At 47.1% G+C, this 13,794-nt stretch overlaps 1 protein-coding gene across 1 annotated transcript in view; it reads right to left on the bottom strand.

Moving 5' to 3' along the window:
* The window catches only part of NCEH1 (neutral cholesterol ester hydrolase 1), a 61,150-nt gene extending 47,568 nt beyond the window's left edge, over positions 1 to 13,582 (bottom strand). The window contains exon 1 of the mRNA XM_075340616.1: positions 13,379 to 13,582. Coding sequence (XP_075196731.1) covers positions 13,379 to 13,516 — 138 coding nt within the window. The 5' untranslated portion in view covers positions 13,517 to 13,582. The remainder of the gene's footprint in view (positions 1 to 13,378) is intronic.
* Positions 13,583 to 13,794: the final 212 nt, after the last annotated feature.

The raw sequence follows: 13,794 nt of genomic DNA, 5'->3' as shown, positions 1-13,794 counted from the left end.
TGGGGGGGGGGTATGTGAACAGGCTGGATGGGGGGGGGGTATGTGAACAGGCTGGATGGGGGGGGGTATGTGAACAGGCTGGATGGGGGGGGGGTATGTGAACAGGCTGGATGGGGGGGGGTATGTGAACAGGCTGGATGGGGGGGGTATGTGAACAGGCTGGATGGGGGGGGGGTATGTGAACAGGCTGGATGGGGGGGGTATGTGAACAGGCTGGATGGGGGGGGGTATGTGAACAGGCTGGATGGGGGGGGTATGTGAACAGGCTGGATGGGGGGGGGTATGTGAACAGGCTGGATGGGGGGGGGTATGTGAACAGGCTGGATGGGGGGGGGTATGTGAACAGGCTGGATGGGGGGGGGGTATGTGAACAGGCTGGATGGGGGGGGGGTATGTGAACAGGCTGGATGGGGGGGGGGGTATGTGAACAGGCTGGATGGGGGGGGGGGTATGTGAACAGGCTGGATGGGGGGGGGGGTATGTGAACAGGCTGGATGGGGGGGGGGGTATGTGAACAGGCTGGATGGGGGGGGGGGTATGTGAACAGGCTGGATGGGGGGGGGGTATGTGAACAGGCTGGATGGGGGGGGGGGTATGTGAACAGGCTGGATGGGGGGGGGGTATGTGAACAGGCTGGATGGGGGGGGGGGTATGTGAACAGGCTGGATGGGGGGGGGGGTATGTGAACAGGCTGGATGGGGGGGGGTATGTGAACAGGCTGGATGGGGGGGGGGTGTATGTGAACAGGCTGGATGGGGGGGGGGGTATGTGAACAGGCTGGATGGGGGGGGGGTATGTGAACAGGCTGGATGGGGGGGGGGTATGTGAACAGGCTGGATGGGGGTTTATAGCAGGATCATATACAAGGCAGGAGGATCATTACCAGGATGGGGTACCTTAGTAGAAAATTTGGGGACATTACCCCCATAACAGTTTCAGCAGCAGATCCTCGCCCCATAACAGTGTGTCATGACCACATTTTTTGCTTAAAGTTTTATTTTCCCATTTTCCTCCTCTAAAACCAGGGTGCGTCTTATAGTCCGGTGCGTCTTATAGTCCGAAAAATACGGTACTTGTGAAATCTCCCCTTTAGGTTTTCATTTGAGTGCCTCCTTAAAAGAGAAAATTTGGAACAGAGAGTTCATTGATTTGTTCTCCCTGTTGCCTTATACTAGAGAACAGCAGCATAAATCGGATAAAAGAGATGAGAAACAGGATTTGGAGGGTAGGAAGGTGTACAAATCTTTTAATAATTGGGTGCAAGCGTTTGCCATTTATGCTGCTGTTCTAGGTGAAAAACGTCCGGAGTTGTGCAGTGGACTTGGGAAAGAAAAAGTTATATTGAAAACGTTGCAGTCATTGCTAGGATTATTGAATTTTAGTTTGAGAATTATTCCAATGGGTAGAGTCTTTTCTAGGAGCTTGTATGATGCAACGAAAGGGGTTAAATCTAACAGGTGTCATATTAGAGTGACGAAGCATATGAGGGATGATTTAGTTGTTTGGTTGGAATTTTGGAGAATTTCAATGGGATTAATTGTTGGCAGGATGAATTTCAGTCGTCAGATGCTTTATCGTTATTTTCTGACGCAGCTGGCGGTGTTGGATATGGAGTATTGTTGGGTAATCATTGGTCAGCAGAGTTGTGGCATGAGTCTTGGGTTAGACAAGGCGTTACCAAGAATATTTTAGTATTAGAATTATTTCCAGTTTTAGTGGCTTTAGTGCTTTGGGGTAGTGTTTTAGCAAACAAGAGGATATTGTTGTTTTCAGACAATCAGGGAGTGGTATTTAGTGTTAATACCTTGGGGTCCAAATGTCAGTGGACTGTCAGGATTTTAAGGCAGATAGTGTTATGCTGTCTTAAATTCAATATTTGGATGAAAGCGAAGTATATTATGGGTAAGTCTAATGTCATGGCGGACTCTTTCTCGTCAGCAGTGGGAGGAGTTTCATCGGTTGTGCCCGGAGGTAGATCAAGACAATACAGCCTGCCCACCACATCTTTGGCATGTTTTATGGGATTGATTCCAGTTGTTATTCAAAACTCATTGACGCATAGTACATGGACGGGGTATGCATCGGCATGGGTTAAATGGAGAAAATTTTGTGCTCTGAACAGTATTAATCCGTATGTGACTAATTCTGTTTCAGCATTGCAATTTGTTAATGAATTGCTTGAGGCTGGTGTCACTTATGCTTCATTAGCGAAATTGATCGCGGGTATTTCCTTTTTTCTGAAGCTTGGTGGTAGTAAGCCTTTGAGTGGTTTGTTTTCAATTGTGCAAGTGATGAAAGGGCTGAAAAGATTGAATTTTCAGCCGGATACAAGAAGACCTATATCCATTGACTTATTATATCAGTTATGGGAGGTCTTGAATTTGGTATGTAAAAATGAGTTTGAGACTTGTTTGTTTCAGACGGCATTCATTTTAATGTTTTTTGCTGCATTGCGGGTGGGTGAATTACTCAGTGCTAGCAAACGTCGTCCTTCAGGGTTGAGAGTGGACGATGTGTCTTTAGTTAACAATCAGTTGTTAATTAATATTAGAAGATCTAAAACAGATCAGATGGGGAAAGGGTCAATAATAAAGCTGAATCCTTTTCTTAACACATCTATTTGCCCGATTGCTAACTTAAAAAAGTGGTTTCAAGTACGGCCTATTGGTAAGGGGCCTTTGTTGGTACATACTGGAGGTGATCCTGTTACAATATTTCAATTCAATAGCGTATTGAAGAAATGTTTATGGAAGCTGAACATGGGTAAGTGTAACATTTCATCACACTCATTCAGAATAGGTGCAGCTACAATGGCTGCAGGGTGTGGTTTTAGTGAGGATAGTATTAAAGCTATAGGGCGGTGGCAATCAAAGAGATTTAAGTTATATGTCAGGCCTAATTTACTAATTTAATTGATCCTCATTCTTTCAGGCCCAATAATCGTTTGGATATTGGGACATTCTTACGTTCATTGGGCACAGAAGAGGGCGAGTCAACGGCAATATACAGAAAATTTGTCGTTTGATTTGGACTTTATTCAGGTTCTGTGGTTTGGTTATAGAGGCATGGTTTGGTCACAGTTAATGGGTAAGGTAAGAAAGTTGTTATTGTATTATCCTTCCCCTGATGTGATCATTATTCATCTTGGTGGGAATGATATAGGTAAAGTAAATACTGTAAACTTGTTATGGGAAATGCATAGAGACCTTGTAGCCCTTAAAAATTATTTTCCCAATTCATGTCTAGTTTTTTCAGAAATAATCCCGCGTTTAGCGTGGAAATTGAGTGGAGTGCAATTTATGGATAAAATTCGTAAGAGGGTCAATAGAGATTTAGAGAAGTTTTTCAAATTGTTAGGTGGCTTTACATATAGACACCTAGACCTTGAAGGCTTTACGCCGGGATTATTTAGACATGATTGGGTTCATTTGTCGGATATAGGAATGGACATTTTTAATCTTGGGTTGCAATCAATGGTAGAAAAATGGCTGTGTGGTTTTGTGGGGGGGGCCACGCCTGTGTAGTCGTGTCCTGGTGGGAAAAAAAAATCACCCAGTTTTTGCTGGGTGGATTTGGTGTTTTTATTAAATAGAAGTATGGTTGATGAAAAATGCTTTATTAATTCAGTTTAAAGGTGGATTTGTGAATATTTAATTTTCTATGTTTCTGGTTGTTTTAATTCTTACGAAACTCTTAATAAATCATCACGGCCATTTTTCACCATTATTGACTCTGCTGTTTTTATTTATTATTGTTTAGTGTTATTAATTAAGAATTATTTATATTAAAAGGTATGCCTTGTGCTACCATGTCCTGTGACCACGTTCAGAGCTCAGTGTGTGAGATTTGTGGCGAGTGTGCAAGAAGTGGGGGAAAGGTCATGTGTACATGGATCAGGAGCTGTAAACCGGAGAAAGTCAGGAAGGACGCGGTGATCCACAGCGCATCACCCTATTGGCACAATATACAGAAGATTGGGTTACAAATAACTGGCATCGCATTGTCTCCAAGATGTGCCATTCTATTTTGTCACAGGGATTGCAAAATCCCACACGACCTATAACCACAGCTAGCTGAAAGATGAAGAAATTATCATCTGACCATACAGCGTGTGCAGACTGCACCAAAAGACAGACTAATGGGTGAACAAGTCAGCACCACGGGGACAGGTCAATGACCCTCCGCACCCATGCTCCAGGATATAGGTTTCCAGATGCCAAGGTCAGTGCAGAGATAAGGAATCCGCACTTATTATTTAGAACACATCCCAGATACCTGGTGAGAAAACTGTATCTTGGAACACGTGTACCACGAGTCTATGGACACACGGTGAACATGTCAGTGGCCCCACGTTATACTCAATGCATGAGTGCAAACACAGACACTCCAAAAAGAGTGGAGTCATATCAGCTTGAAAGAAACAGCGCCACTCTTGTTCATAGGCACTGACTGGTATTGCAGGCCCCATCTTTCTAAGCTCATACAACCATTATAAACTAAATTCCAGATACTTATCCATAGATATAACAGAACATGGTTTCTCTGCCTACCAGCTGTCAAAACCTGATCTTGTGCATACAATAGAGCGGCTGGTGATAGTACACGTAATAACTCTGCAGCCGTGAGGTAACACAATGGCTTGTCTGGACACACTGAGTGACATAACCAGAGGCTAAACTGCTTACATGCTGCCACGAATTACTGAGGAGAGGAGTGGAACCCCCGCCCGTTCCTAAAAAAACCCCAAAACACTAATTTGGAGATCCAGGTGGTGTATTGAAACTTAAGCCCTCCCTCCAATACAGTTTAGGCCTCTTTCACACGTACGTACCTCCGGTATGTGTTTGGCAGTTTTCTCACGTACCGGTGACACAAACACACGTAGACCTATGTATTCTTATGGTTTTGGACACACGCAGGTTTTTTCGCACGGAACGGGTGTCCGTTCCGTACTTACATGTGTCCGTGTGTTTCTCACACAGTCATGTCAGTTTTATCACGGGTGTCACACGTAACACACACGGACGTGTTCCGTGTGACACGCACCAGAGAAAAGACGTGTCTGCGAGAAAAAAAAAAAAAAAAAAACAAAACACTTTACTCACCTTCTCTAGCCCTGCTGTCTCTGCCACTGCTGTCACTTTCTGCCGACCGCCGCTCATTATGCTAATTGAATATTCACTGCACTGCGGCCGGCAGCAGCAGCAGCAGGGAGTCGGCAGGGCTGGAGACCGAAGATCAGCACCACGGACAACGACGCCAGGGACAGGTGAGCAGAAAGTTCCCGTTCTCCATGTGTTATCACGAATAACACAAGAACACACATAGGCAATACACACAGCACACCGAGGGCAATACGCACCATTGACACATCCGTGAAAAACGTGCGTGATTTTAGCTGGCAGCCAAAACCTCCCTCTCACGATTCTCATATACAGGAGCGCAGTCAGACACCTCCCACGGTCACTTGTCTTTTAAAGGGAACCTGTCACCAGAATTTTCTCTATTAGGCTATGTGCCCACGTTGCGTTCTGTCACAGCAGAAATTTCTGCAGCGATTTGGACAGCACACGTGTGCGTCAAATCGCTGCAGAAACAGTGCGTACTGAAAAGCCGATTTTATGCGCTCTGGATGCAGTCCCTCCCATAGACAGAGCGGGGGCTGCATGCAAAGTGCATGAAATAAGTGAGATGTCACTTCTTAGAACGCAGCGCTTCGGCAGCAGCCCTAGCGCTGCGTTCTAATACGCCACGTGGGCATGGATTATGCACAATCTTCATAGATTGTGCTGGGGACGCAGGACGCATGCAGTTACGCTGCGGTGCAAATCGCAGCGTAACTGCATGCAAATACGCTACGTGGGTACATAGAAGAATCCTTCTGCAGCTCCTGGACTGCATTCTAGAAAGGTTCATCTTGCTACTGGCCCCCCTTTCAGACCTAAATAACTTTATAAAATATTACCTTTTTGCTATGGTAATGAGGTTTGCTGGCCTCGGGGACGGGCTGTATTTCGTCTGTTATCCCCCCCCTGCCGCTCTTCGCCGCCCTCCATTGTTCATTTACATAGATGAGGCAGCTGCCCTCATCTTCCGTAGTGTTACGGAAACTCGTGCAGTGGCACTATCGCGGGACTGAGCACTGTTTTCAAATCGCCAGCGCCGGTGATATTATTGCGCAGGTGCAAGATTGTGGGCGTGTACTTGGATGACGCTGGTGATGACATTCACAGTCCCGCCCATAATCTCGGGCTTGCGCAAAAACATGTCCTGGAATCTTATAGTCCTGCTGTGTGTTAAGGATCCCTGCAATGTAAACAGCTGCAAAACCTGCACTCATGTAGAGACCAAAGACCGGATACAGATCCCCAACACACAGCAGGACTATAAGATTCCAGGGACATTCACATGTTCCTCATCCAACGTGGTGTACTTAATCCTGTGCACTATATGTCCTATTGGGGGCCTCTATGTTGGAGAAACAGGACAGAGACTGAGAGCACGAATGAGATCTCACCGGCACACAATAACAGACTAAAACACGCATTTACCTGTGGCCAAACATTTCTGTGCTTCAGGACACAATATAAACCACATGGAAGTCGTCATATTAAAAGGCAACTTCAGATCACAAATTCATCGGAGGGTCTGGGAATACAAATTCATTAAACTGTTTAACTCTGTGGACACAGGACTCAACCTGTCAGGAGGATTTATGACCCACTACAAAATCTGAGGAGTCTGTTCTGTACCAGAGACTGCTAGGGCACCATACCTCTGATCCTACATGGATATTGGGACAATAAACCTTTCACATCACTAATCAAAGCTAATTAAGGATTCACTCTCTAAGCTCAGCGTTTATTTAAAATGTCCTTTTATTATGCCATCCCTCTGCTCTGTGTATATATATATATATATATATATATATATATTTTCGTTTCTTCACATATTTTGTCATGCCATGCCTGATGAAGGGACCAGAGATGTCTTGAAAGCTTGCTTTATAACATCATATTTTATTTTAGTTAGCCATTAAAAAGGTATCACAACTACAAAATTTTAATTTTGTTTCTCTCACTGAGAACAATCAATCATTTTTTAAACTGTCTAACATGGCACCAAAACCCTTTCTCTTCACAAAAACACTGACAATTTCTCTGCTGTCCAGACTTGAGTTAACCTTTCACCCCGAGCCTGTTTTCATCTTCCTGACCAGTGTCACTTTGACAGGTTATTACTCTGGAACACTTCCATAGTGATTCTGAGAATGTTTTTTGTGACATATTGTACTTCATGATAGTGGTTAATTTAAACCATTTACCCCCGGGCGATTTTCCATTTTGTTTGCTCCCTTTCCTTTTGAGAGCTGTAACTTTTTTATTTTTCCGTAAATCTTGCCATATGAGGGCTTGTTTTTTTGCGGGACGAATTGTACTTTTAACACGAGAAGTCCCAGAAATGTCGTGCTCCCCCCTGAAGTCCCAAAAGAGGGTCAAATGACCCTTAGGGGTACTTCTCACATACCGAGATCGCTGCTGAGTCACGGTTTTTGTGACGTACCAGTAACCTCACCAGCGATCTCGCTGTGTGTGACACTAAGCAGCGACCTGGCCCCTGCTGTGAAATGGCTGATCGTTACACACAGGGCTGGTTCATTTTTTGCTCATTGCTCTCCCGCTGTGAAGCACACATCGCTCTGTTTGACAGCGAGAGAGCAACAATCTGAATGTGCAGGGAGCCGGCGTCTGTAAGCTGCGGACGCTGGTAACCAAGGTACACATCGGGTAACCAAGCGAAGCGCTTTGCTTGGTTACCCGATATTTACCTCGGTTACTAGCGTACGCTGCTCTCAGGCTGCCAGTGCCGGCTTCCTGCACACGTAGCCAGGGTACACATCGGGTAATTAAGTGAAGTGCTTCGCTTAGTAACCAGATGTGTACCCTGGCTACGAGTGCAGGGAGCCAGCGCTAAGTGGTGTGCGCTGGTAACCAGGGTAAATTTCGGGTAACCAAGCAAAGCATTTTGCTTAGTTACCCAATATTTACCTTGGTTACCAAGCGCAGCATCGTTTCCACGAGTCGCTGCTGGCTGGTGAGATCTGCCTGATTGACAGCTCACCAGCGACCATGTAGCGACGCACCAGTGATCCTGACCAGGTCAGATCGCTGGTGGGATCGCTGGAGCGTTGCTTAAGTGTGACGGTACCCTTCGTCCAAACTGAATAGAACTAACTAGAAACTAAATGGCTAAACTCAATGGAAAACAACAACAACCTCCTGTGCTGCGACAGTAATGGCCTTAATTACAGAACAAAAGACGGTGATTATAGGATGCTAGCTAAAATCCTTCAGGTCATTCGACCCGTCTCTGGGTTCCAAAGGTAGAAATGTTAAATGACCCCTCTCTGGGACTTCTAGTGTTGAATGAAACCATAAGTTTTACCATATAGTGTACTGGAAAAAAGCAAAGAAATTTCAACTGTGGAAAAACTGCAAAAAAAAAAAAAAAAAGTGCACAAGTTTTGGGATATTTTATTCACCATGTTCACTATGTCTCAGGTCGGTATGAATTTGTAGACATCAAACATGTATAGGTTTACTTTTATCTAAGGGATTAAAAAAAATCCACAAGTTTGTTCAAAAAAAGTGGCGCTCTGTTTGTGCCATTTTCCAAAACTTGTAGCGTTCTCATTTTTTGGGATCTATGGCTCAATGACTGCTTATTTTTTGCGTTTCGAGCTGACGTTTTTAACACTAGAACTACTGGACTCGTGACACCTATATAGAAATACATGGTGCAAAGTAGTCAAAATGACTACCTCAGTAGTTCTAGTGTTAATGGTACCATTTTTGCGCAGATGCTATGTTTTGATCGCCTGTTATTGCATTTTGCGGCGACCAAATAAAAAAGTAATTTTGGCATTTGGAATTTTTTTTGCCGCTATGCCGTTTACAGATCATATTAATTGATTTTATATTTTGACAGATCGGGTGTTTCTGAACGCGGAGATACCAAATGTGTATATTTTTTAACCCTTTCATTTTCAATTGGCCGAATGGAGGGTAATTAAAACTACTAATTTTTTTTTTAATATTGAAAAACTTTTTTTTTTTACTTTATTTTACTAGGTCCCTTAAGGGACTATAACAATCAGCAGTCTAATTGCTCTTCTATTTCTCCAGATCACAGCTGAGATCTGGAGAAAAGCAGCTCTCCTCTCACACACGGCCCTCTGCTGGCAGTGAGAGAAAGTGACTCATGATAGCTACAGGAGTCATCACATGACCCTGTGCTACCATAACAACCACCAGAAGTCACGTGATCAAGTCACATGACTTCCAATGGGGGTGGGTAAGTTATACTTACGGCAGCGTGCTGATACATTTTGCTGTCAGAATTTGACAGCGAGATATAAGGGGTTAACAGGCGCGGGTGGAACATGATTCCACTCGCGCCTGGCAGGCACACGTCAGCTGTTGAAATCAGTTGACATGTCCGCGGATTGCCACGGACTGTCCACGGCAGCCCGCGGGGATTAACCTCACACGATCCATGACGTACCCAGTACGTCATGTGTCGTAAAGAGGTTAAGACAATAAATACTTTTGCATTTATTTGTAAGAATATTGCAAGGTTGAGGAAAAAATGTTTTGCAATTTTCAAACATTTCATTTTTAAGTTCTTAAACTAGACCTAGGTCACACAAAGTAGTTACTAATTTACATTTCCCCCATGTCTATTTTACATCTGCACAATTTTTCAAACAATTTTTTTCGTTAGGAAGTTAGAAGGGGTCAGAGTTTATCAGCAATTTCTCATTTTTCCAACAAAATCATTTTTTTTTTTTTAGGCAGCACGACACATTTGAAGAGACTTTAAGAAGCCTAGGTGACAGAAAATACCCAAAAGTGAGACCATTCTAAAAACTGCAACCCTCAAGGTACTCAAAATCACATCTATGTATTTTATTATGCCTTCACGTACTTCACAGAAAATTAAGCAATGTGGAAGGAAAAAAAAATGAAAACTTTACTTTTTCCCTTAGTCTCAAATTTTTCATTTTCACAAAAGTAACAAGAGAAAATGCACTTTTTGTGCAATTTCTCCAGAGTACGCCAATAACTCACATATTGTGGAAATCTACTGTTTGGGCACACAGCAGGGCTCGGGAAGAAAGGAGCGCCATTTGAATTTTGGAGCACCATTTTGGCTAGAATAGATAGCAGGTGCCATGTCACATTGGCAGAGCCCCTGAGGTGCCAAAATCCCCTAAAAGTGACCCCATTTTACAAAATGCACCAATTAATGAATTCATCTAGAGGTGCAGTGAGCATATTGACACTACAGATGTGTGACAAAATGTTATACTATTGGGCAGTGAAGAAAAAATAATTACATTTTTACAGCCAAAATATTCCTTTAACCCAAGGTTTTCCAATTTTCATAAGAAAAATAGGTTAACAAAAAAGCCCCATAATGTGTTACACAAATTCTCCTGAACGTGGCTATTTGACCGCACCACAGGGCTCGGGAGGGAAAGAGCGCCATTTGAATATTGGAGCACAGAATGTTGTAGAATAGTTTGCGGAACAGAAGGCAACGCCTTAAGTGACTAAACATTGGAAATTACACCCCTCAAGGAATTCATCTATGGGTGTAGTGATGATTTAGTCTCTGGAAAACACCAGCTGAACGCAGTGAATTTTGCAGAATTAATAATTGCAAATAAGCCCTTGTCGTGCCCAGTACATTGTAGTGCCCGTACATTGCGCCCAGCTCGTGCTTCTGGAGACACACACCCCGTAAATTAGACCGGCTTTCCTCACTACAATAATGACAAACATGAGGACGCTGTGATTTAAGCATTTTGTGGTGCTTAGAAGGGATGGGGGCATTTAGATTTTGGAGCGCAGATGTCGCAGGATTTCTTTTTTTGGGGGAAGCTATAGCACTTCTCCAAACCCTTTGTGCTACCAGTAATGTGGAAGCCCCCTATTTTTCCATTGAGAGGAGTGGGAACTTGTTTTGTGGTGGGTTGAGTCGTATGCTATTTATGTACAGAACATTTTGGATCAGTTCATATTTATCCTGTGCTCTATGCTGAGCACTTACATCGGAGTTTCCATCAACATCTCTGAAATCTGTAATTCAGATGAAACCCCCAATGAATTCATTCACTAAAGAGGCAGCAGACTCTGTTCAGCGGGGTCCAGCTTTTCAAAATGGTGCACAAAACTATTGTTGACCGGATTTTAAAAGCTATCATTTTGTTTTCTTATTTTTCTGCCAAGAGTCATGTGATGGTTTGTTTTTTAAAGGATGAGTTGGAGTTTTTAATGGTACCAATCTGCCATAAGACAGCCCAGTGCGCCCCATCTCTACTCTGCCATCAGAAAGCCAAGTGTGCCCCACCTGCCCCCTCTGCCAGACAGCCCATTGTGCCCCATCTGTCCCCTCTGTTATCAGACAGCCCAGTGCGCCCCACCTGTCACCAGACAGCCCATTGTGCCCCATCTGTCCCCTCTGCCATCAGACAGCCCATTGTGTCCCATCTCTACTCTGCCACCAGACAGCCCAGTGCGCCCCATCTGACCCCTCTGCCACCAGACAGCCCAGTGCGCCCCATCTGACCCCTCTGCCACCAGACAGCTAAGTGCGCCCCATCTGTCCCCTCTGCTCCATCCGTCCCCTCTGCCATCAGACAGCTCAGTGTGCCCCATCCGTCCCCTCTGCCATCAGACAGCCCAGTGTGCCCCATCTGTCCCCTCTGCCACCAGACAGCCCAGTGCGCCCCATCTGTCTCCTCTGCCATCAGACAGCCCAGTGCGCCCCATCTGTCTCCTCTGCCACCAGACAGCCCAGTGCGCCCCATCTGTCTCCTCTGCCATCAGACAGCCCAGTGCGCCCCATCTGTCTCCTCTGCCATCAGACAGCCCAGTGTGCCCCATCCGTCTCCTCTGCCATCAGACAGCCCAGTGTGCCCCATCCGTCCCCTCTGCCATCAGACAGCCCAGTGCGCCCCATCCGTCCCCTCTGCCATCAGACAGCCCAGTGCGCCCCATCCGTCCCCTCTGCCATCAGACAGCCCAGTGCGCCCCATCTATCCTCTCTGCCCCATCCGTCCCCTCTGCCATCAGACAGCCCAGTGTGCCCCATCTGTCCTCTCTGCCCCATCCGTCCCCTCTGCCATCAGACAGCCCAGTGCGCCCCATCTATCCTCTCTGCCCCATCCGTCCCCTCTGCCATCAGACAGCCCAGTGCGCCCCATCTATCCTCTCTGCCCCATCCGTCCCCTCTGCCATCAGACAGCTCAGTGCGCCCCATCTATCCTCTCTGCCCCATCCGTCCCCTCTGCCATCAGACAGCCCAGTGTGCCCCATCTGTCCTCTCTGCCCCATCCGTCCCCTCTGCCATCAGACAGCCCAGTGCGCCCCATCTATCCTCTCTGCCCCATCCGTCCCCTCTGCCATCAGACAGCCCAGTGCGCCCCATCTATCCTCTCTGCCCCATCCGTCCCCTCTGCCATCAGACAGCTCAGTGCGCCCCATCTATCCTCTCTGCCCCATCCGTCCCCTCTGCCATCAGACAGCTCAGTGCGCCCCATCTGTCCTCTCTGCCCCATCCGTCCCCTCTGCCATCAGACAGCCCAGTGCGCCCCATCTGTCCTCTCTGCCCCATCCGTCCCCTCTGCCATCAGACAGCCCAGTGTGCCCCATCTATCCTCTCTGCCCCATCCGTCCCCTCTGCCATCAGACAGCTCAGTGCGCCCCATCTGTTCTCTCTGCCCCATCCGTCCCCTCTGCCATCAGACAGCCCAGTGCGCCCCATCTATCCTCTCTGCCCCATCCGTCCCCTCTGCCATCAGACAGCCCAGTGCGCCCCATCTATCCTCTCTGCCCCATCCGTCCCCTCTGCCATCAGACAGCCCAGTGCGCCCCATCTATCCTCTCTGCCCCATCCGTCCCCTCTGCCATCAGACAGCTCAGTGCGCCCCATCTATCCTCTCTGCCCCATCCGTCCCCTCTGCCATCAGACAGCTCAGTGCGCCCCATCTGTCCTCTCTGCCCCATCCGTCCCCTCTGCCATCAGACAGCCCAGTGCGCCCCATCTGTCCTCTCTGCCCCATCCGTCCCCTCTGCCATCAGACAGCCCAGTGTGCCCCATCTATCCTCTCTGCCCCATCCGTCCCCTCTGCCATCAGACAGCCCAGTGCGCCCCATCTGTCTCTGCCCCACCTGTCCCCTCTGCCACCAGACAGCCCGTTGTGACCTACATCCCTGATCTCGTTATCAGACCAGTGCAGGCAATGGAGGCTCCTGCCGTCACAGCTGCTCCTCAGTAAGCCGCGTACGCCCGGACATTGGCGTGTACTCACCAGATCCTGCGCACATCGGAAGGTGGCGTCCAGCAGCATGAGCTTCCAGGGCTCGGCCAGGGTGCTGGGCAGCGGGCTGTACACATAGTAGGCAGTGAGCGCCGCCAGCGCGATGAGCAGGGCCGGCACAGGCTTCATGCTGGCGGCCGCTCTGTATATACGAACTCCTCACAGCCCAAGTTTGTGTTGGTTTCATTGAAGGAGTTCAGCCCACAGCAGCCAATCACAGGGAAGCAGATCTGAAAGCCAGCCAATCAGAGGGCTGCAGATAAGGAAACTAGCCAATGTCACGTCCTTGTGCAAGTAACCCTGAGCCAGATGTGCTCAGCAGCGCCACCGCGTGGCTGATAGTGTGCCAGTGTTCAGCGCTGCACTTATTACTGGGGCGTGGTTGGAAGGACGAGGCTCCGCCCACT

This window comes from Anomaloglossus baeobatrachus, chromosome 3 (assembly GCF_048569485.1).
Source record: "Anomaloglossus baeobatrachus isolate aAnoBae1 chromosome 3, aAnoBae1.hap1, whole genome shotgun sequence".
Taxonomy (NCBI): Eukaryota; Metazoa; Chordata; class Amphibia; order Anura; family Aromobatidae; genus Anomaloglossus; species Anomaloglossus baeobatrachus.
Note: the sequence above shows the minus strand (reverse complement) of the source record. Positions and strands in the feature narration are given on the sequence as shown.